We start from the raw sequence: 25,210 nt of genomic DNA on the forward strand, positions 1-25,210 counted from the left end.
GTCGTACGGGTACTTTGGTTTGTGGGGTGGGAAGGTCTAGAAATAGTAGAAATAGGAAATACTTAGCTTACATTATATTATTGTTCATTTTTAAAAACCAATGAACAAATTGTCTTCTGTCAGAAGTGTTAAATAAATGGTAAGTTATCATAAGGTAACTTTTTCATTCAAATTTTTTTTTTTAGATTTTTATTATTAACATCAAACAAGCTATATAATTCTTAATTTGTCTGATCGGCAATGATCGGTGCCCGTCATCGGCGCAAATGATCGGTATCGGAATGATCGGCAAATTTAGCGATCGGCCCAGCCCTAATTGTGACTATCAATTTATACACGTTGAAACTATGATGTTTACTTCCTTTAATGGCCATTGCAATGGAGTGTCCATGTTTTGTGGTGTTGTAGTCCACGATTGTTGACTTTTATTAATTTTTTCCACTTGTGGTACGTGTGATGACAAGAATACAAATAATGTTATCTTTAAAAGATTTGTGCAATGGGAGTGCATGACTTGATGTAAGTTTTTGGACATACGCCATTGCTAAGAACTTTTTCTGTTGAAGAAAAACTAATAAATAAAATAAATAAATAAAAATACCCAGTCGCACCGGTGTTTCCGTACCATGTGCGTCTCTGCCTGAGGACGGGAGCAGATAGCAGTTCCCGAAACGTCGCTTGTTTCTGTTTTGGTAAAACTATTGTATTTGTTTGTCTTTTCGTTTTGTGGTGTTTTTTTTGTCTCGTTTCAACTGTTGTGCTGAATTATTTTGGGTTCAATATTTTTGTGTTGTCATCATTTGTGTTTTTTTTTTTCGTTCTCTTAGTACATTTTTCTTTGTTTTTCTTTGTTTGTTGACCATATTCCTGTTACGGAATATTTTGTGGTGTTCATATCCTTGTTGACAACAGCAATTGTTTGCTTAATTTTGTGTGTTTTTGTCTTTTTTGGGTATTTTTATTTATTTATTTTATTTATTAGTTTTTCTTCAACAGAAAAAGTTCTTAGCAATGGCGTATGTTCAAAAACTTACATCAAGTAATACAAATAATATTCTGTTTTCAAGTTTGAAATGACAAATATGCTGTGTTTTGAATCGTTCATGTGATTTTTCCATTACTGTGTAGCGAGACAGTAGCGAGAAAAAAAAATTTAAATACATACTTGTAGCATGTTGAAAATATCTCTTACTGTTCATGTTTTTGATTATGAAGTCCCACTAAAACATCAAAAAAGGTTATTTATATCACACAAATGACTTAATCTCAACAGTGAACGTTGTTATGCGACTAACTTACGAGCGAGCTATGCTACGTCAAATATTTGTAAACAAACAAATATTTCTCATTTCAAAGTGTTAGTGTTCAAGGTTAAATCAAATATGAATAGTTCATTATTTGTATTTGTATATTGAAATATTCGTATAGGCCTAAAGAAAAAAGGGAAGGAATATAACTTGTTGCAGATTTGATTATAAATAAAAATGTTTTCTGCAAAATTTTTCATATCTCTAACCATTTTAATTTTTTTGGCTAATCTTCACATGCCCAGCTGTGCAGCTGTTACGTACTTCTGCGGTAACTTCAAGCCCTTCCTACTCTTTACCCTAGCTACAGGAAGAGCTTAGTTGAAAAGCTTCACATTCTGCCTCTAAACTATATTTCTTATGCCACTTTTGACTGCCTCCTGAACCACAAGTGTGACAGATGAGACCTGATAACACTTTGGAATGCAAGTGTTTGGAGGGGGAGAGGTTGGGATGGGAGAGAGTTTGCATGTGTGTGTTTTTATCTCTCCCTCTCTTGTCTTCTCACTTTCTCGCTCTCTCACTTTCCCTTTCTTGTTCTCTCTCTCCCTCCCTCTCTCTTTTCCTTCCTTTTGCAGACCAGCAGAAATGGAAATGTGTGTATGTGCATGTTTTTGTGCGCTAGCGATAACAAAGCTGTCACTGGTGCTTAATCTTCTACCTCTCCGACACATCTAATAAATTAACGTGTTAGTGAAAATTCCTTTCATTTTCCTTATGTCAATTTTACTTAGATCTTGTTAAAAGATACAGTTGCGCCGCACATTTTGCTGTGTTTATGTATGTTTTGGTGACAGTAGGTGGTCAAACATGTTTTTCTTAGGTATCTTTTCTTTTCGGAAGACCTGTGTGTATAGAGACAAGATTTTATGGATTTATTTTTAGACCAATTTAGTTTTTAAGATAGGAGATTTTGGTGCCATTGTTTTTACTTTTTGTGAACTATGTTTATTTATAAAGATAGCACATTTTTCATTATATAAGACAATTAAATGTTAAATTACACTAACTTCACCAAAACAATGTCTTTTTGTCTGATACATGATGCACTTTTTCAATATAATAATTTGTAACAATCATATCTAACTACTGGGAACAGTAAAAATAAATCAGCTAGTATATGTGTGTTTGTAAAATGTACCAATGTCGTAATTTAAATGTAATTATGAATAACAGTTGCAATATCAAAAGAACAAAAAAAAATGTTAATATATTTGGGTACAAACTCATGCTAAATAATTTACATCCATTAAATTTACTATACTAAAAGATTACATCTATGTAATCTAAATTGAGTATTAAATAAATATGCTGATTAATTTCACGATTTTTGGTTGCATTTCGATGGTTTGTGTATTAATGTGCATTTCAGTATCGTTTGGTGTATTCACATGCTTTTTGGTGTTTTTTTTTTTCCGGATTTATCACAATCCACCATATGATCTTGTTCCTAACTATTCCTAGCTATTCAAATACATTTATTTTTATCTTGAACACTTGTTTATTTCTTGCCAGAGACCATTGAACATGGACATGATGTAAGAAATGGCATTTTTAGACGTATAGGATTAGGGGGTGGGTCATTTAGTCTAAAAATTATTATAACGCCTTTATCTGTTACAAATCCCCCCTCCTTTCTCTTTCTCTCTCTCACTTGCTTGCTCTCTCTCACTCTCCCTCTTGCTCTCACTTGCTCACTCTCTCTCTTGCTCTCTCTATCCATCTCTCTCTTTCTCCCTCTTTCTCTCCCTTGCTCTCTCTCGAGCTCTCTCTCATTCTCTCTTGATCTCTTGCTCTTTCACTCACTGACTCTCACTCCCTCCCTTTTTTCCTCCTTTTGCAGACCAGCAGAAATGGAAATATAAAGAAGTCAAATTAGGTTCACAAATTCAAATATGACTGCTGCACTTATTTGTTTTCTTTGAAAGCTTTAGGTACCTAAAAGGAGTAGGGACAGGAAAAATATATTCAATATAAAAAAATTAATTGTACTAAGTGTTATTGATATTGAAGTTTACATACAAGTCTTTTTCAGTAAATTCTGTATCTGATAATTGTTAGCACCAGCAGGACTTAGGTGTTGTGAACACACCACTACATTCCTGAGCACATTAGAGCAATTAACACTCATTTCCTGGTCTCCCTTACACACTGCCTGGTCAGCAATATGAGGACATGTTGACAGCCACTCCCTTCTGTAACAGCAAGCAACTTATCAAGCCAGGGCTTGCGAAGTGAATCGCAACGTGCAGTCTCCAAAATAAACACAACAAAGTTGTATTTTAGCCTATTTAAAACCTATTATAAATGGTTTCCATAAAAGTTTCCTAATATTTGAGGGTAGTTTTTCCCAAGGTCATGGAACTTTAGTAGCCTGTATTTAGAGAAATTAAACATTATAAGTTTTGATTATGTGTGAATATATATCTTAATAGTAATGTTTATTTACATTAGAACCTCGAAGCTATGAGAACTGACAGTGGCAGGAGATTTTCTCATAGCATGGAGTAGGAGTATTTGTAATAGCCAAATAGTGGTGGACTATTAAGTGCAAACAAAGTAAGTCCTACACCCTTCAAAAACTATAAATTTTATTTCATATCTCAAAAATGTTGAATGATAGAAAAATGTGTTCAACAAAAATTGTTGAAAATTTAAATTCAAACAAAAAATGTATATTATTCTTTGTTTCTCTAACCATATTGGCAAACATGCACATAACCTGTCATGCCACTGTAGTCTGCTCACTCCAACCCAGAAGTTCCAACCCTTTACTTTTATGCGCTCTCAGCGGTGGAACTGCTTAGTTGATAAACTACCTGCTCTGGGTCTAAAATGCATCACTTAATGCCACTTCTAACTGCTGTTGTTACCTGCTTCCTAAACCCCAGCACAGGACATGACAGATAAAAAAGTATAATAGTTTGAAGTGCAGATGGAAAAATTGTGTGGAGGAGAATGAGAGAGAGATACAGAGCACCAGTGGAGGTTGTCACAAGGTCCCGTCTATTGTCTTCATTATCTTTCTTGTGGCTGCTAGCAAAGGCAGCTCCTCTTCAGTTCTGCTCTACCACCCTTCCTGGCTTTCTGCCTATATTGCCTCAATTATATTTTAATTGCAGTTTGATGTTTAAAAAGAGAAATGTGTGAGTCATTTGTCTGACAAAATAGGCACCAGAAAAGGTCTTGGACAAAAAGTATTTAGAAACTAACTTTGGACCACTCTTTATATCCCGTACTCATATCAACAAGGTTCTACTATATCAGGATGATGATTGGTTGGGAAATTCGGGGAACCTGGAATTACCCAGGAATATTATGCTTAAGGAAAAATGTGGAATTATCCACAAATTTATCACCTCTTGCGAGATTCGCTATTCTTTGTGTAAGTTTGACTTTTTTCTCAGTTCTCGGTTCGATTCCGGTTGGTAAAAATTGGTTCCCGGTGCTTGGTTCTCAGTTTCAGGTTAATCTCCACACAATTTCAAGTCACACCAAAGATACAGTATACCCTAATAAATGGTGTATTTGTTTAACAGGACTAATCAGTGACCTACTGTACTACTATTTAGACAACAAACAAGTCACTTAGCCCCTAGGTAGCACAAATGCTTCTCATGTCACCAGATGCTGGAGCAGCACTGTACCTACATCCTGTGGTGCAGCAATATCTAGTAATACATACTGACAACTTTCTTTTTTGCTGGATCATTATTTAATTTAGACACACCATTAAAAAAATTCTTGAGAAAAATGTAAATATTTGTTTACAAGAGATTAAGTAATTTATAAAAAATAAATAATAACAACTTTTACTGGATTAGCAAGTAATGGGTAACGGATGGATCACCTTAGTTAACAGAGGTCTGTTTAAAGATTATACATGATATTTTGGTTGTATTATAAATATAAGTAGGCTAGAGACCCATAAATTCCTTGAGTTGCAAGTTTTAAAATTTTTGGGTGACAGACCTCTAATCTTGGGTGAAATTGGAGGAATTCTTGAGTAAAAAAATGCATTTCTTTATTTAAAGGACATAAAAAACCAAGTAACATATTAATTTATATAAAAGTAACATTAAAATTATATAAAAAATAATTACACTTACAAAAAATATTTTCAGGGAATATATTTTTAATACTTGTTTAATAAAAGTAAATAGATAATTATATCCATGAAATAATGAAAGGACCCTTTGTCTTGCAAAATCCAAATCTTCAGAATAATAGAATTATTATTGTCATTGGGTTGTTTGGCTTGAAAGCATGAAATGGCTGATGAATGTGGTGTTTTACAGGAGGTAGCTGGAGATGACGCACAGCAGCTACAACCTCCCAACACAAGGCCTGCCACCCTCACAGACATATCCACGCTGGACATCAAGAACTGTGCAGTGGTTAGTGGTGACAGAGAAGTAGACTTCTTCCAAGACATGGAGCCTGTTATCTCCAGGACCAAAGTGCTGCGGGTGGTTGATGCTTCCACGCGAAGCAAGTTTGAAGTGTCCGTGGCAGGTGAAGAGGATGGCTGGGGTGATGAACTGGATGACTGGGGTGAGCTTGAGGGGGATCCGAAGGAAGGGTGAACCAGGCTTCATCTGATCTACCTCGCTGGGTACACCACATGGATGACATTGTGATCTTAAATGAGATCAGCACGATGGGTGAACCTGACTTCCTCTAGTATACTTCTTTGGGTACATGACCTGGATGGCTGGGAAAGCTTGAGAGAGATCAGCACGATGGGTGGACCAGGCTTCTTCTCATGTACCTTGTTGGGTACGTGACCGTGACGGCTGGGGCAAACTTGAGCGGATCAGCAGGAGTGAACCAGGCTTCCTCTCATGTACCACGGGTAGATGATCTGGGCAGCTGGGCATCAGCATGATGGTGAACCAGCCTTCCTCTCATGTATCTTGCTGGGAAAACCACATGGACAGCTGGACTGAGCTGGAGGGATTAGCATGAAAGGTGAATGAGTTTTGTCTTTTGTATGTGGCCAGTGCTACTGCAAGCCTGCATGTATTGGCAGATTTTCTATCATGAGCAATGAATTTTCATAATTTTGCAAGTCAACTTGGAGTATAACCATATTATTGGCAAAGATAGTACAAAAGTAGAAAATGTAGTGTGAATGTAGAATAAATGAATGTAAATATAGAAGTTATAACACACTTGTTGTGTGTCTGTAAAGATTGTTAGCTTGATGATAAAGACTTTATTGGGCACTGAAGCATAGGCTAGAACACAATATTCAATTATTTCTTAGTTAATAAACATGTGTTTACAGATACTTGCTATAACTAACACCGATAGATAAGAAATGTATGTTCTGGGACAGGCGCAAGATTCAGGATTCAATATGCAAATTAGCCTGGGGGATAGGAGGGTGCAGGCAAGGGGGATGTTTCTAGTAGAAGTTCGTACTAACCAGACAGAGACGGGTGTAAAGATGGTGTCTGCCATTTGGGATGATGCGACCAGTGGTTCTAAGCTTCTCTACAAGAAAGTGCTAGTGGCACTGTGTTGTATAGTTTTAAAATAAACCAATTGCAAGCTGTGGGTTTCAAACCATGGAAGGTGGTAGGCAATGTTAGATTTGAAGGCAGAGACCTTGCCAACTACGCTGAATGACCAAATATTGAAAGAGTAATTAAATAAAGTAGTTAACATTAAATGAGAGGACCTTGAGTTTGTGTTAAATATGTAAATAACCCCAGAAGGAAGGAGAGATATCAAGTTTGTGTAGATTTCTTTCACGTGGATGCATATACTTCTTGCAGTATTAATGTCAAAAGTATGGTTCTCACTTGGCTTGTGCGAATACAATTTTTTTTTTTTTTTTTTTTCATTTGAATTGAATTTCAAATAGCACATCACAATATTCTTGAAAAACAAATATTTTTCAGGAGTCCAAAAAAATTTATCTAAAATACAGTAAAATAAAAAATAAAAAAAGAAGAATATACTTGGAACCACAAAATAGAGGTTTAAAATTAAGGAAAATGAAGGAAACGTGGCAAACAATTTTCTTAAACCAGTCAAATTTAATTTTTGAAAATAGTTTTGTTTATATAACTGATTATATATATATAAAATAGATCATTATTTATAATTTTATATTGTTATCATTGATTTGTAAATACAAAAAATAAAAACAATGTGTGAATAATGTTGCTGCTTATAATGTCAAAGTTTTTAAGTCCCAACATTTCCCCCGTAAGAATACTGTATTTATTTCCTGTGTATAATATTTTCTTTCTTAAATTCTGTTGGATTGTAAATTGTTTAAACCTTAACTTGACTCTAGTGGTGAATCCCTACTCCTGTTTTTTTTCCTGTGTCCGGTTAGAGTGTGTGTATGTCACGGCCATTGCCGTTTGTGTGATGTTTATCATGTGTAGTAAAAAAAAAATCGGTACTTATTGACCAACACATTATTACCTAAACTGCACACATCTTACAAAGGTTATGGGCTTAGGTGAATCAATCAGTGTGGAATAATGAGTTCGGTTGACGCGGGAGTGCAGATATTATTAATATTTCACATTGTGGTGTCATGGAATTGACCAGTCTGTCGTTCATGGAAAAACTGAAATATCTTGAAAACTGCGCAACATGGAAATTTCATATGAAAGCTTTGAAGACCAGTGGGATGACATCCAAGGAAACATCAAGGTAGATGAAGCGAAAGAGAGAGATCGCAAGGCATTAGCCAATATTTCATTATTGTTAGAGAGCATTTAATCCACCACACTGATAATTGTGAAACATCAAAGCAAGCATGGGACAAGATCCAAACACTATTTGAAGATTCTGGCCTCACTTGGAAAGTCAGATTGTTGCGCCAATTAATCTTGACTAGCTTAGATAACTGCAAATCAGTTGAAGACTATGTGAATAAAATAACTTTAACAGCCCAACGCCTATGTGATATTAAGTTTGAGATATCTGATGAATGGGTTGGGACTTTATTCCTAGTATGTCTCCTGGAAGAGTAAAACCCATGATAATAGCCTTGGAGAGCTCAGGAATTCCAATTACAACTGATGCCATTAAAATCAAATTCCTACAAGAAGTAAAATCTAGTTCAAGCCAATTCCGATCATCCAATATCGATACAACACTCTACAGTAATTGATCATCATGGAACAACAAACAAAGCAAACCCCATATAGCCCAGGAATTTTAGAGTTTAACCCGGAAAAAAATATTATAAAGCTGCAAATTTGGTCATTAGTACTAATCACCTTCCTGAACAACATATTGAATTTCCCCTATTCTCCCGTGCCGGCGTCCATGTTTTTTTCGGGCAAGAATGTCTTAAGTCGCAAAAATCGACACACAGGCGAAATTGACTCTTCAGAAATTAAACCCAAGAATAAATACTCTTCTATATATATTTTGTTTCATCGTAAGATTATACTGAATAGCTGTAAATATTCAATTAGTAAATTAAATACATTTTAAGCATTGTTAAAGCGATTATCTTTCAAGAATTTCTTGAAAAATTATCAAAGTTACAAATAAACTGACTCTGAGAGTATAAATTAAGCCAGATAGCTAAAAAGTGGTTTCTACAATCAATATTTGCTACAGTTTTCTTTTTCCAATGGTGTATTATTCATTTTCATGGGATGGTTTGTTTAGGAGATACGGCCGCCTAAACAATAGCGCGCATCGTGGCGTGCTTCGTCAAGTGCAATTGCGAGTCTACATAATCTATGTAAGTGTAAGCTAGTTATAATATTCAAGTAACATTCAGTTACACGCATATTATAAGTATGTTAATCATGTTTACATAATTTATATAAATGATTTGGACTGTTATGTTATGCGACACCTAAACTGAAACAACACTATTTTGATTCCTAATTCAGTTTTGTTTTAATTAATTTCAAAATAAATAACTTATGTTAGGCCTATGGTAATATATTTTTTAGCACAGCATTTACTAACATAAATTAATTTTATTAAAACTGGAATAATGTTTTCTTTGTTAATAAAACCCTCTCTTAATTATATGCAAAGTAGTAATGTTTTCAATCTTTTCTACAACTCTTTCATTAAGAATTATAAACTAAAAAAAAGGAAAGCAATTTATTTGGTTCATAAATTAGAAAGTTACATATAGAGTAGCTTCCGCTGGGTCATCTTCGTCGCCAATTCCATGAAAATCTTGAATTTCTATATTCATGCAGCTCCTCCTCTACAATGTCCACACATCGTCGAACAGGCCTATCCAGCACGCCTGTACATTCAGTTACATTCTCAGTGTATAGTTGAAAAAAATTACCTGATAATATGCCCGCAGTGAATGTTCTGCACAAACTGCACTTGTTGGTGGCAATGTCGCTAGTTCAAAGGCTGCCGTAAAAGACTGCTTAGCGATGGAGCGTGTATACTGAATTACTCTGAGTTCATCCAAACTGGTGACATTTTCCCCACCGTACAGAGCTATGACGAATTTCTCTCCAGCAGCACAAACCTCCTCTTTCGTAGACTCTGGACTGTTGAACACTTGTGCAAGATAGACCATTTCAGGTCTCTGGAGAATTTTCCATGCTTTTTTTTTTTACCTTTGCCAAAGAAAGCAGATGTTGTGTCACAACCAGTAACTGCATGACAGAAGAGGACATTATCCTTGCTGTTTCTGATATGTTCTTGAATTTCCTTCACATGATACACTTTGTCACATTTTGTATTCATACCTGGACTAAGGATTCTAAGTCCATGTCATCAGTGGCGTGGGCTAACAGCATGACTACAATGTCTGTCTCAGATGCAACAACTGTGACATTGTTTCCCAATGAAACCAGCTCAAGCGCTTTCTTCACAATAAGAGTATCAGCATCGCCCTCAGAATTGCACACTTTGATTCCTGCTGTTTCGAAATGGTGGGCCAACAAGGTGATCAGTCGTTCCTTGTTGTGATGGTTACTTAGGAAATCAGCTTGTGTTGTGCTCGCAGATGTTTTCATGTCAAACATAAATTCAGCAGATGTCCTTTTAGAAGCACGCCGAATATGTTCTTGTGATTTTGTAGACAGAACATTGTAGCCATCAAATACAACAGTCACATATTCTCTATAACGTTTCTGCACAAATTGTAAGTATGCATCCACTATTTGGCCATATGTAGCAGGACGTGGCCAAACCAGAGCATGAAGTAGATCACCATCAATTACTATTCTTCTTGGGTCGGTTGTGGAGTTTTCCTCAGGTGTTGTGTAGGAGAACAACTGTAAGAAAGCTGATTTCACTGTTTTACGCATTCCCACTTCATTCAAAAAGAGCAGGAGGTCTTGGAGAAAGTTCATAACTGAGATAGTGTTTGAGATCATTCTCAGTCTTCATGACACACACTATCCGCATAAAGAGCTGGTGAGAATTTACCTCTACAACATCATCACATATCAAAATGCTTCGAGACACTGCTGAGAGAGTTTTGACTCTGTTTTTATGTGTAAGTTTAACTTCACCAAATGTCGAGCCTATTGTATGTTTTATAGCACCGAAACCAACATATTCTGCTTGATCACAGTTAATACTATCATCTCCTACAACACCAGATGCAAGTGATCGCAAGCAGTCTGCATTCCAAGGAGAGTGTTGCTTAAGCCAAGACAATAGTACAGCAACATCACGAGCATCTCTGGTTTTGCGTGAATCCCTTACTCAACATGCTGTTCAGATGATCCAGCTTTGATGCCAGGAAGCTCCTCCAAGGCATTCTACAACTTCAAGCATACAGGAAAAGCAGCTACAAAATATGCAAGTGTACTTTCTGTTATTCCACGTCCTCTTGTAAGGCCCCCTTGAGTTTTGAACACACGCATGAGATCCTGCTCTATCGACATGTCTTTCCATACGCCTCCCCAGAACTCTTACTTTCTTCGTACAGTAAAGAAACTTTGTGATGTAAATTTGTTGTACTCATTTGGTGGCATTCGAGATGGAAGTTCCTCCATCTGTTGGACATATAGGTGAGCTGATTTTGCGTAGTGAAAGAGTCCAGCAGCATGCAGGTATGGCAACATTGACCGCACACACTGTAAATGGAGTTCCCAATCATGAGACCTTGCAGCTCTAATAAAATATGTCTAATATGTCCACCTGCCGCAGGTACTGCACCCATAACTTGCCAGTACGACTTTGTTCAGACAATGCTGTGCACTTTCTTTCAAATGAAGCTAGAAAACTGACTAGCAAAGGTGACTCCACAGCATCTGGAATCATTTTCTCACCACTTATAACTTCAAGAAATAGTTTGTGTAATTCTTCTTGATACACCGAAAAGCCATTTTCCATTCCTAGTATCATAGTAATCAGGGCCTGAGAAGTTAACATGTGTGCTCGCACAGCTCTAGAAATTGCATGGCCTGAAATCATGTGTGTTACTGAAGATTTAGCATAAACTTGCATCCACAGCTCTTCTATGCCACTCCCATTCATTATGAATCCAACAGAACCCATGTAACTGACGAGGAGAGGAATCCACCAAGCCGAAGAGTTACACTATCCAGTTCCCCAGGAGGTACAGCTGCGATAATTTATGATGCCTTTGCATAAAGTGGCTGATCACAAGTAACAATACAGCTACCCTGATTGTGGCATTTAAACTCCTCAGCTGCAAAAATAAGTGCAGTATAAATAGTACTGTGATTTGATGGTTCTCAATTTATAAATGGCACTGCCTCGACTGCAGTGATGCACCAACTAATTTCCCCTGTGTGTATACAGCTTCGCATAAAACGATAAAACCATTCCAAGATGATGCTTAAAACTCTTATAACCATCTAGCAGAGGTCCAAAGTACATCTAATGCAATAGCATTTTTCACAGACCGAGCTGTAGCATCAGACACAGTGGCTAGCTCGCGAATGCTACTGCCCTTGAGTCCTGGCAATGTTGACTTTTTGTAACTGTGAACTTAAGTTTGCCTCTGGCGGCTATGATGTCTGCCGATGGTGGATGAAGCTGTCTGTTAATTGTCATTTATTCTTGGTTTTGAGCTTTGCATCTCCCACAGCTGTATTTTATATAATAATCATAACTTTGACATCACATTGTTGACATCACATTGTTGTACTATCAAAATTAGAATGCTTCGGCATTATAAATTAGTAGCATACCTTATAAATATTAATGCATTGTAGTATAAAACAAATTAATATTTAGATAACGGAAAAGTTTTCATTTGTTGAATATAGTTAGTTTTTTTTATGTTTTGAGTGATTACCGAACAACCTCAAGGCCTAAAGAGGAACACTATTAATTAGGAAATAGGAAAGTAGTCAGCCATGGTCTTTACCAGTATTTGCCTGGAGTAATTTAATGAAACCATGGAAAACCAAAATGACAATGGCTCAACCGGGTATCGAACCTGAGTCCTCCCAAATGCGAATCCAACGTAATGCCGTTGTGGTACCTCACTATTGACACCACAATAGTAATTAATATAAGTGCAACACAATGCTAGGTTTAAAATTGTAATAAATTACCTTACCTGCATTGTTCGTGCAACTTTAGTGACGACCCGATCTCTACGAGAGACCGTAAAAAAAGGATGTTTCCATCAGCCCTTTGTTCACTGGCTTTAACGAGTCCCAACAATACTCTTGTTACTGTAGTTATTTCTTCTTGACCAGGTTCCAGTGTTTTTTTACAAATCAAACACTCAGATTGAGTAATTTCAACTAATATTTCATTTCTAACCACAAACTCACATTAAGAAATAAATAACTCATTCCAAAGCACCAGTAAATACGCAACTTCACTTCTGACACGTCCGGACAAAGACTGAAAATTTATGTGAGGAGCCAGTCACCGATCAGTCGACTGTATGTAATTGATATGGTAGACAGAGACAGCAGCCACGTATGCAAGTACTGAAATACGATGCGTCTAGACAACTGCTGGTGGCGACTCGCGCCAGAACTCGTGATTACACGACGCGTGCTATTGTTTAGGCGACCGTATCTCCTAAACAAACCATCCCATGAAAATGAATAATACACCATTGGAAAAAGAAAACTGTAGCAAATATTGATTGTAGAAACCACTTTTTAGCTATCTGGCTTAATTTATACTCTCAGAGTCAGTTTATTTGTAACTTTGATAATTTTTCAAGAAATTCTTGAAAGATAATCGCTTTAACAATGCTTAAAATGTATTTAATTTACTAATTGAATATTTACAGCTATTCAGTATGATCTTACGATGAAATAAAATATATATAGAAGAGTATTTATGATTGGGTTTAATTTCTGAAGAGTCAACTTCGCCGGTTTGTCGATTTTTGCGACTTAAGACATTCTTGCTTGAAAAAAACATGGACGCCGGCACGGGAGAATAGGGGAAAATCAGTATGTTGTTCAGGAAGGTGAATAGTACTAATGACCAAATTTTCAGCTTTATAATATTTTTTTCTGGGTTAGGGTATTATTGAGCCTAAAATTCCTGGGCTAATACAGCACCTCTCAAATGCTACAACTTCATTCGGATGGGACATTTTGCTGCAGATTGTTGTGTCAAGTTAAAGGGGAATAAAAAAACAAGGGATAGTGATTTTGACTATAAAACAAACAATGCATTTTTAGCATGTATGCTAACAAACATGAAAAACAGTGAAACTGATTGGTATTTAGATTTGTATGCATCAGTGCATTAAACAAAAAGTAAGTTAGGGAATTGTGTGTCTGAATCTAAGCTAAAAATCCTAATGGAAAAAAACAATCCTCTCATGACAGAATCTGTGGGAAATGTTGATATTGAGTTGTGAGTCAATGACAAGACCAGCCTCAACACAGCCTACGAGGTGCATCACGCTTCAGACATCGCAACCAGCCTACTCTCAGTGAGTAAAATCACAAGCAAAGGAATTACTCTGATTTTTCATAAAAATGGTGGTAAAATACTGAACTCAAATGATGAACTTACAGCCTTGGCATCATTGAAAATTGGCATTTATCAGTTAGATACAGTGCAGTCTCCTGTGTTGATAGAGTGAGTGTATGCTGTCACTTGTGGTGAAGATCTATGGCACCGCAGGTTAGGTTATTTAAACAGAAAAGATATGAACTTGTTAAAAACAATGGCAGATGGAGTGCAGAACATGCAGACAAGCAAGGCCTCATGTGAAGTTTGTGTCAAAGGCAAACAATCTCGTTTTCCATTCAAAAAAAAGCATCTTTAGAGCAGAGGAACCCTTGGAATTGGTGCATATGGACTATGTGGTACCATGGAGACCGAATCTATTGGAGGCAGTAAGTATTAATTTGTCCTCATAGGTGTATTTCCTGAGGTCAAAGAATCAGGTCTGTGATGTGTTCAAAGAATACTGTGCACTTATTGAATACACAGAAGTGTCACAAAATAAAAATCTTATGCTCAGATAATGGGACAGAGTACATAAACAGTGAATTCTGCAGTTTCCTGAAAATGAAGGGCATTAGACACCAACACACCATCAGAGCTTCACCACAGCAGAACAGGGTCGCGGTGCGTGCTAATCGGAAAATTGTTGAAAAGGTACGGTGCTTATTACAAGATGCAGGACTGCCAAAAATGTATTGGACCGAAGCATTAGCGACTTCTGTCCATCTCAACAACAGGACCCCGACGAAAGCCATTGAGGAAAGAGAAAGTTCGAATCATGGTTTTCAAGGAAGCCCAAGCTCAGTTACCTCAGGATCTTTAGTTGTGAAGCCATGGCCCAAATTCCAAGAGAGAAGTGAAAAAAATGGGACCCCAAATCTGAAGTGATATTATTGGTTATTGTTGGTTGTTGCCTCATCAATCCAATGACTAAACAAGTGACTATTAGCAGAGACGTTGTGTTCTTAGAGGAAAATATGCTCAATGAAATGCCAGCAATGGTGAGAAAGCGAGCCCACCTCACAAACTGTTGGTGATAATGAACAACTTATTTCTCAAGAACCAGAATCTAAGCAGTACAGGGAAATCAATGACTTCGTTGCAGATTCAGAGGAAGAGTCCTTCAAGGGGTTCACGGGAAATGATGACCATGAAGAAACCTTCAGTTCTCAACTGTTAAAAAGATCTCATCGCACACCAAGGCCTAAAGCTGACGATCCAGATTTTGTGACTTACTTCTTTGCAGAAAACGAGCCCCTCACATCAAGGGCAGCTTTGACAAGTCCACAAGCTGCAAAGTGGAGGAAAGCAATCAATGAAGAACTATAATTTGTTAGTATTGAAACTTATGGGTGGATTGCCTTACCAGATGGCGCAAAGTCTCTCAAAACAAAAAGTGTGTTAAAAATTAAATATCCGGACTCCAAGGAACCTAAATACAAGGCTAGACGAGTAGTCAAGGGTAGCAGACAGAAGCTCGGTATAAACTATGAGGAAACCTTCTCACCCGTGATTAAACACACTTCACTAAGATACCTCTTTGCACTGGCAGTAAAGGAAAACCTTGAGATAGTGCATGTGGATGTGAAAACTGCTTATATGCATGGCCACATAGATGAAGTCATGTACATGTAACCTCCAGAGGAGCTCGAGAGAAGGCATGTATGGACCTAAACAAAGCGGAAGGTGGTGGAATCATTGTCTAAACCAAGTCCTTGCAGGGATGGGGCTAAGACAGTCGAAAGCAGATCCTTGTGTCTACTTTGAACATACTAACAAAGGTGTTTTCATATGTGCCATAGATGTTGACGACCTTATAATCTTCACCGAAGATTATATCTTCTTCTGAACCGCAAATTCAGAAGCAAGTCTAGAGGAAATTAGAATCGGTTTTCGACATGAAAAACCTCGGTCCAATAGAGAATTGTCTAGGTATGAAAATCAACAGGGACGAATAAAATGGACAACTTTTCATTGACCAGAGGAGCTACATAGACAGCACGCTTCATAAGTTTGGCATGTCGAACTGCAACCCTGTCTCAACCCCAGTGGAGGCCAGGACCACCCTTAGGAATGGAATGTGATAGTGACAATGTGAATTATGGTAAGACAGTACCATATCAGCAAGCTATTGGCAGTCTCCTGTATTTTTCCCGACATGATTCTGCAACAGTCTCTTTAAACACGTGTCCCACGGACAGTACGTAAGATACCATTAACTGGTCAGTTCCGGGGAGTGAGTTCTACACACTAATAGCTGTATAGAATGATAGTGCAGTCAGTAGGTGTGTGCGCGACACAATTACCCACAGATCTCGGACGTGAGTCGACAAGTGCCGTACGTAAGGAGGATCACCTGGCGGTAGAGCTGTAGCAGGACAAGGTTTATCCCTTACCTTGAAATGGTTTGGAGTCACATTGGTGAGCTTAGACCACGGTTCCAGCTTAATTACTCATAGAACAGCACGACTCAATCAAAGTTGCAACACTGAAGGCTCTCCTGCGACGTGAAATGCATGCACTCCGGACCACGGCTGTATGCAGACTGCCGAAGATAGGGAATTGGTGCAAGTGGGGCGGAAGTATCCTCTCGCGCCAATTCTATGCAAACAAAACTTAACTACTCATACTTACTATCATAGACTAAAAGTCTTACAGTATCACTTTATTATTAAATGGCATTGAACATTAATTTAACAGGTGTTATGATATATATGATTATTTATGTTATGAATAATTATTGGCTGCTAGAGTCAAACGGAAGATTGTTCATCACTTGCTCTGACTATTCCACTTAATATTACGTACTTAAACCTTCCCCATCAAATAGTGCTAAAAGCGGTACTAAAAAATAATGTATAAATACTATAATGCCCTGAAGGGGCCACACATCCTTACAGTACACTTCCCTTTTTGGAGTTTTTCACCAGATTAATATGATATATACCTTGTTTTATCACATAATCGTCGCACATTTGATACTAAAATCAAGTTGGAAAAGTAGGGGTTCGACGTTTATGCGGGGGAAAAAAATTTTTGTTAGGTAAAGTTATTCATAAAAACAAAACCCATTCATGGAAAGTACGTTTATTTAAAAAATGGAGTATACAAGAGCACAACAAACAATTTTAAGTTAATAAGTCATACAACAAAAACCTTTTTTCAACTTTAAATACAAAAACAAAATCTGTGACCCGAATGCGAGCCTGAACGAACACATAACTATCGTCGTAGTACACACTTACCACAAAAGAGTGTGGGCCATCAAATGTAGTTAATTCGGTACTCGACAGAAAGCGCGCGTTGCATGCAATCGGCGAGATATTGATATTCGACTACGTGTGTGTGCTCTATACGGGAAGCAACAACATAACCAAAATGAATGATGCCAACTAGCACTGACTACATTTTTGTAAGTGGTACACCGCGGCAACACAAACAAACAGATAAAAATGTCTTTAAAATAAAATTTACACATCAGACAACTTCGTATTTCCGTTAAATAAATAAGTGGTAATGTCCGAATTAATATTGTATTCTACTTTAAAATACATTTTTTTCCGGGAAAAAATACCTTCACAAAATGCTCGGAATCTAATAGCGGGACCAAAAACATCATGCGACGATTACGCGAGAGGTGTTTTTATCCAAATTTTGACGCTCTAAAATATAGGTGCTACAATTATGCACGTGTGACAATAATGCGCATGCGACGATTATGCGATAAATTCTACATTCTTACGTGGTGGGGGGAATTCACTGAGCACTCCCTACCATCGTCCATGGGCCCTGCGCAGACGCTATGCGAGGGTGCTGCCACCAGCGGGGACGGATATAGCGGGTTAGGCACCGGACATGGTGACAGGAGGTATGTCAACTTGAGATCGTAAAAATTCATAAATGATTTGCAGAATCGATAAACACTACCAAAAATATTTTTCCTCTAGTACACAAAAACATAATACATGTTTGGGCTAAAAAGGCTAATAAAGGGTATTTTATACAAGTGATTTTAAATAACGAATTATGAGAATCTGTAAAAATAAATGTGTGTGTGAGTACGTGAGTGTTTTTTTTTTTTTTTTTTTTTGTTATAAATAACCCCATTCTTTGTTAATTCCACTATTAATAAAGTTGACATTTGCATTGTAGTTGCCACAGATGGCATAGGTTAATCAATAGGAACTTTTATACCTGATCTTGTGGAGACTCGTGTAGCAGTTTTGTCGGAAGCTTTTAGCAGAGTTTGGCTGAAACTTTCCATCATGGCATACTGACTTTACAAAATAAAGTAGAATTATACATAAACATTGAATTGAGCCTTACTTTATTGCCATTATCATTATATTGCAGAATATGAGTTACTGTTTATGTATGTTAGTGTGGACATTTAATCATTTTTTCAATATAGCTACCTGACCAAATACAGTCCTAAATTATCATAGTGTGCATTCACTTATTCACTGTTGGATATATATAAATGCTAACCCTTATAATTTTCTTTAGATGTGCATGGTTCATTGCTGTGTGTTAAAAAAATTTAATCTGTGTATTACTATAGTTTTATCACATATTGTTTGTGCTATCTCTAATGTACATTATAATAGCATAATGTGAGGCTGGCATTGTTTGAAACTAAATGTATTGTTTAATCTCTGCCATGATGGATCAGTGTAATATACCTAGCAGAGTTTCAATATTAACTGTGCTTTGAAGTCAGTATAGTACGGGTTGATGTACTGAGTCACTGTTTGCTAAAAGTGACATACAGTTATGTTAAATATGTTTTGTTTGTTATATAATATATTTTTTAATGTTGTGGGTGTATGTTTTGTAGGTTTTATTTATGTTCTATACATAGAGACAAAATATGGTTCTATTTTTGTATGTATTGATTATGAATGAAAGGAGTACATTTTTGAACATATGTACATGAAAATTAAAATGTTCTTTATTTAGCGACCTGAAATTAAGGTGTCATTTTCTTTAAAAATAGGTAGGGGTGAGTGAAGCTGTCAGTTATATTTCGTGACAAAGTCAAAACAAATATTACAATTACAATTACAAACTTAAAATTGAATTTTGAATTAGATTTTTTTACTAGCACTACAAACAAACAAACAAACATAAGAAATAAAAATTAAGATGAGCATCAGAAAGAAACCAATGTAAGATTATAAATGACTCTACTTTAGTACACACAGGTCTATCTTAAACCAACCAAAGACCTAACCTGTACTACTATTTTCATTTCCTAAGCATGCACGTAGAAGTTATGAGCGTCCTCTGTGGCCATGACCACGAATGCTCATGTTGCAAGGATATTCAGTTCTATCCTAACACCCTGGCATGACTAGAACTTATGAGCTGGTGCGCAAAGTGTCTCGAAGCCCACTACAATGTTGGAGCCTCTCTGGATAGTCATGCAACTTTGAACATGCTAAACAAACCCTCAAACATTATTTATTTGTACTGTAGCAATTTTGTTGCACTCCTGTGCCCGCCAACGTCACACGGCATTCAGCTAGCAACGGGACTCCAGCCAGGGGTGGCTCCAGAAATACTTCTCGGGAAGGACTGTCGCACGAAGCAAGGCTGCAGTTACAAAACGTGACATTAAATAAGTCGGAGTTTGACCTTGGAATATTTACAAATTCATGGGTAAAAATAAATATTGAACCTTATACTTTTTTACGACTTTTGATGAAATAAATTTTAAGAATTATTGATATAAGCATGTAAGGAAACACAAATATACCCTTCAAAATAAATTTTAAAAACTGGCTTGGAAAAAGCTATTCTCCTACCCCCCCCCCCCCCCCCAATCACCTGAAAACTCACTTTTCCATCAGGGAGCCAAGATGCATCATGCAAATAAAGGAATTTCAAACTGTTATAAACCTACAATAATTATACATCATTTGGTTCCTTTTTGAATAAAACTAAATTAAGTACAGTGGCATATCCATAGTAGAAAGTTGAAGTCCAACATTAACACAAAGAGAGAACATTTTTGTGAAGTAATTTTAAAATCTTAAATATATATATATATATATATATATATTAATTTTCTCCAAACCTATACACATAATATTTAAGACATATGAAATTATATATTTAATTGTTGAGTACATATTTTCCAAAAATATTTGTATGTTGTTTTATTTTTTTATATGCAAATTTAATTCATTGTTAAAAACAAGGCAACATAATTATAAATTTATATATTTTAAAAACTTATGTTACAGAAACAATATACAAATGCTATTCAATTTACAAAGCAAAAGCATTAGAAAGATGCTATTTAACTAATATTGTTATTAGCACAATTTATATTCAAAAATCTATATTAATGAAAAACAATATTAAATTTTATAAGATCTGTAATAATTAATTTGAGGTAAAATGAAAACTCACAAATGTATTTAATGTAAAAATAAATACACTAATAAAATTAGCTGAAGCTAATTTAGTTTTAATAAATTTATTTGTTGTCCATTATCTTATGAGTTTAACCACTAGGTATGGAAGAAATAGTTGCTTGCACTGTGAGAAAGGTTAAGAAATTCAATATATGGCATTCAACACACATTTTGTAGGTTGTTGAAATTATATTTTTTTTAAAAAAATTTTTGGGTAGACTGTTTTTTGGACTACAACCACCAGGGGTTTGTTTCATGAATTTCCATCCACTGAACGGGAATGTTGTTTATGAAAAAAAAAAATACTTTAACAAAATTATTGTTGCTTTATTTTTGGATGTGAAGTCGATGAACGTCTTTCTTGTCGGTCGGGTGGCCACACCAGAAATATTGCGAAACCAAACCGTGACTGTTCACAACCACAGCCTCAGCTGACTCCACATCAACATCAGAATCATCAGAGAGCATATCCACATACAATACCAAAAATTTTCTGCATTCCCCATAGCTTCTCGCGAGGTGGACGGCTGAGGCTCGCTCGAGCCCAAGTGTCGCGCCTCGTTCAGAAGCTCGTTTTGCCTCATTGGCTTAATTCTCTCTCCTACTTTTTCTTTCATTCAATACCTACAACACTTCTCTGCATTTTAATTGCTCTTGCTCGTGCGATTTTGCTGGTTTTCTTTCTTTTATACAACATAACCCATTTTCGCTTAGGCATTTTGCGATTAATGACTTCAAAAGCAAGTTGGTAACTTTATAGTTATTCCACTCAACTAGCACCACTCAGTGCTCACTCACGAGAAATTAAATCACGCAAATTGGTCTATTACTTCTGGAGTTACAGCTCTCACTGACTTCAATTCAACGCTCCCCACCAACTCTAGTTTTGTCATTACTGCACATTTAACTAGGTGAGTCATACCATACATAACAACCATGAGCAAACTCTGCTCTACTATGATAGATTTAACAAGTTTTAAGCGGTGTCAAATCCCCAGTCAGACACACAACCTGAGATTAAAAACTTTAATACTCCTGTCGGAAATTCACGTAAAAAATGTGAGCGAGTCTTTCAGTCATTCAGCCATTGATCTAACCTCTGTAATGAGCAAACTCGTGTTCTCATGTTGCAATACCTGTACACTTATGATATGAAACTAGGGCCTCAGATACTAAATAAACATAGAAGTCTTTAAAATAATGCCAAGCTTAAAAATTTATAAAATTAAATGAAAATTCTCCAATAAATAAGAAAAAGACTTGAAAAAAATACTAAACCTGGCTTTGGACCTGATTTTTGACAAAGAATTTTATTAAAATATTGCCCATCTTGTTCAAATTCACTAAACAATTAATGCTATAAAGTTTTACTTTGAATTTGTGATTTTTGGTTTGCGCCATCCACCACAGATGGCACACCGTAGTTACACACTTCCGTTCCTTGAATTCCATTGCATTCAGGAAGATCACTCACACCAAATGCCGTACTCAGAAGCTAAGATGTTGCATATCAAAAATTATACAAGTGAAGAGTCAACAGGACTGGGCCAACAGAAGGAAGGGGGTTCCCCCCCCCCTTCCCACTGATAAGTAAACTGAATCCCACTAGAAACATTATTCAAAGAAATCGCAAGTTGTTCTCTTCCCCCCCCCCCCCCCCCAGCCCCAAGCAAATCAGAATACTATGTACTTAATCATTGTGAACATAGTAATTTTAAAATAATGATTGAACATATGTAATATAATTGAATTATTTCGTATGAAAAAAAGGAGTGTGTACACACATTAGGAGTTATACTGATATGGCATTAATAAAAAAAATTACCTGACACATTTTAAAACAGATAACACTAAGTATATGCATGAACATTTGTTTTTGCTCAAATGACTGAAATCAGTCAGTAAATACTTTTTAAACTTATTGTGCTGATTCAACATTGAAAATTTAACAGTAAAAATTGGGTGGGGCTGTGTTGGCAGACACAGCCATCAGTTTGATGTGAAATATCTATGTCAGCTGCACGCCAATGGTCCTGCTTCACTTCGACTAATGTTCGGAGACGTCTTCGACAGATGCGCGAGTGCTATCTTCACTCTATATGTCCATTGGTACAGGTACAACAGCGGAAGAGATGCTCATGGAGACGGTGCCATGGCAGCTACACAACGCTTGTTCACTCACTTGGCACCGGACATTGGGATACCTGTGCATGGCACATAGCCTCCTCATTCCATTGATAGGTTTGATTTATATTTTCGGCTGGCTTTTGCATGACTGAGGTCGACATATTGTATTTTAACACTTTCTGACATGAATATCTGATAGGAATATGAATGTCTTTAATCTCGGGTTGGATGTTACTTCGGCTGAGGATTCGACACCGCTCAAAACTCCTAAACTAAAAAAGCTACAGAGTTGAAGTAAATATATCTTAGTAGAACAGACTTCGCTCGTGGCCTTTACATATGACTCACCTGGTTAACATTTGCAATAATGATGTAATGAGTGTTAGTAGGGAGCATCAAATTGAGAGTGATAGCATTAATTCCGAAAGTAATAGACCAATTTGCAGTATTTAATCTTAAATTTGCTCATGAGTGAGCACTGAGTGGTGCTAGTTAAGTGTAATAACTATAAAGTTACTAACTTTGGTTTTGGAGCCATTTATCGCATTATGCCATAAGAGAAAACTGTTTATGTTAAAGAAAAAAAAGAAAACAAGCAGAATCGCCACAGCAGAAGCAATTAAAATGCAGAGAAGTGTTGTAGATATCGAATGAAGCAAAAAGTAGCCGAGAGAAATGGGCGAGTGAGGCAAAATGAGTCCCCAAACGAGGCGCAAAATTTGTGTTCGAGCAAACCTCAGCCGTCCACCTCGCGAGAAGTGACTGGGAGTGCAGAAAATTGTTTGGTAATGGACATGTTTATGCTTTCTGATGATTCTGATACTGATAAGGGGTCAGTTGAGCCAGTAGTAGTGAATGATGGGCTTAGTTTGTTGCGGTTTGGTGTCGTAATTTTTCTGGCATGGCCGCTCAACCATCAAGTAAGACATTCATCAAATTCACATTGATAAATAAAAAACATTTTGGTAATTTTTTATTTTATTTCATACACAAGATTCCTGTTCAGCGCAATGGAAATTAATGAAACAAACCCCTAGCTGCTGTAATTTAAAATACATCTTGCCCAGAATTTTTATAGGCATACTTCACATTTTTACATGTAAATATTGACCAAAATTTTTGGTTTCAATTGTTTGATCTAAAAAACTCTACATACAAACACATGAATGACCATGCTTTCACATCTCAGGCTTGAGCTACACTGAATAGATAGGAGCGAGAGTGACAGTTTTGACCAATCTGCGCAGTTCCCCTACCCTGTCACCATGCCCGCCCATGACAAAAACTCAAGGTCGTATCAGTGAGGTGACTATATATGTTAAATGATGACACCGCACTTACATCTCCAAGACTAATAGGTGGGACTTATAGTCCTTTATTGTTACTGTAAAATTACTGTTCTCATATCTGTATGTTTCAGCTTGATTTTAAAGATGTTTTACATCATAATTCCATCACAAAATTTATTTTATTTTTCATGACATTGAATATATGTACACAACCAAATTTGTTCTCTCTTTACAGTATGATGAATGCTGCACTATCTATAAATTTAAATGTTAACTAAGGGCTGTCAAAATTGTAATGCCAGGATTCTAACGTAATTTTTAAAGTTGTCATAATTTCTTTTTATGATTATAAATTATATATGTACAGTATTAAAGAATAGTTGTTCTATTTTAAATTTTTATTTTTTTAATACCTATGTGCAGCGTAATTTCTGTGATGTTCACGATAGCAATATATAGGGGAAACTGATACATAAAACTTCCAAACTTGTAAATAAAATTTAGTAATTGAAAATCTCAGTCGTGTTCTACCAAAGAGGTAGAAATGGCAAAGGTTTTTTTCGAAAAACAGAAAAATCGCTATATAACTCCCACATACGTGTGATAAATATTGCATCCGTTTGAACGTATTATAACTCGTAGGAGTAATACAAAAAAACTTTTGTTGAAATACATTTTTGATACGACCAACCATAACTGCACGGAGTGGAAAAAACAAGGGTTGAAGTATAAAAATAATTCATAACTTCCTTAGTAAGCACGCCGTAAAATCTGCTTGAATTGTTTGTTAATCTTATAATTTTTATCTAAAACTTTTGTCTGAAATAATTTTTGGTAAGACAAATCATTCATGCAAGGGGTTAAAAAAACAGGGGTAGGAATAAAAAAAATCATAATTTCCATACCAAGTATGCTACTAAATCCGTTCTTATTTTTAAAGAAACTTTACAATATCTTTAACTTTCATCCTAAATGATTGTCCATACACCCAATCATTACTCAGGGTGGCCAGCCAATCGGGAAATACGGGAAGTAGCCAGGATTTCTTTAAAAAAACCCAGTAATACCTGGAATCAACCAGGAATTATTATTAGAACCGGGAATTTTTTTTTATGAAGTAACGATCGCAATAACATACGGCTGTTAAAAGCCTATGTTGGAGAAACTTGAACGTGAGCATGTTCAC

The 25,210-nt window shown here is 36.3% G+C and overlaps 1 protein-coding gene across 1 annotated transcript in view; it reads left to right on the forward strand.

Annotated features, from left to right (window-relative positions):
* LOC134527478 (protein-associating with the carboxyl-terminal domain of ezrin) overlaps positions 1-19,125 on the forward strand; it is a 95,123-nt gene extending 75,998 nt beyond the window's left edge. Inside the window, exon 10 of the mRNA XM_063360180.1 lies at positions 5,606-19,125. Within this exon, the coding sequence (XP_063216250.1) occupies positions 5,606-5,893 (288 nt within the window). The 3' untranslated portion in view covers positions 5,894-19,125. The remainder of the gene's footprint in view (positions 1-5,605) is intronic.
* The last annotated feature ends 6,085 nt before the right edge of the window (positions 19,126-25,210 follow it).

Source organism: Bacillus rossius, chromosome 1 (genome assembly GCF_032445375.1).
Source record: "Bacillus rossius redtenbacheri isolate Brsri chromosome 1, Brsri_v3, whole genome shotgun sequence".
Taxonomy (NCBI): Eukaryota; Metazoa; Arthropoda; class Insecta; order Phasmatodea; family Bacillidae; genus Bacillus; species Bacillus rossius.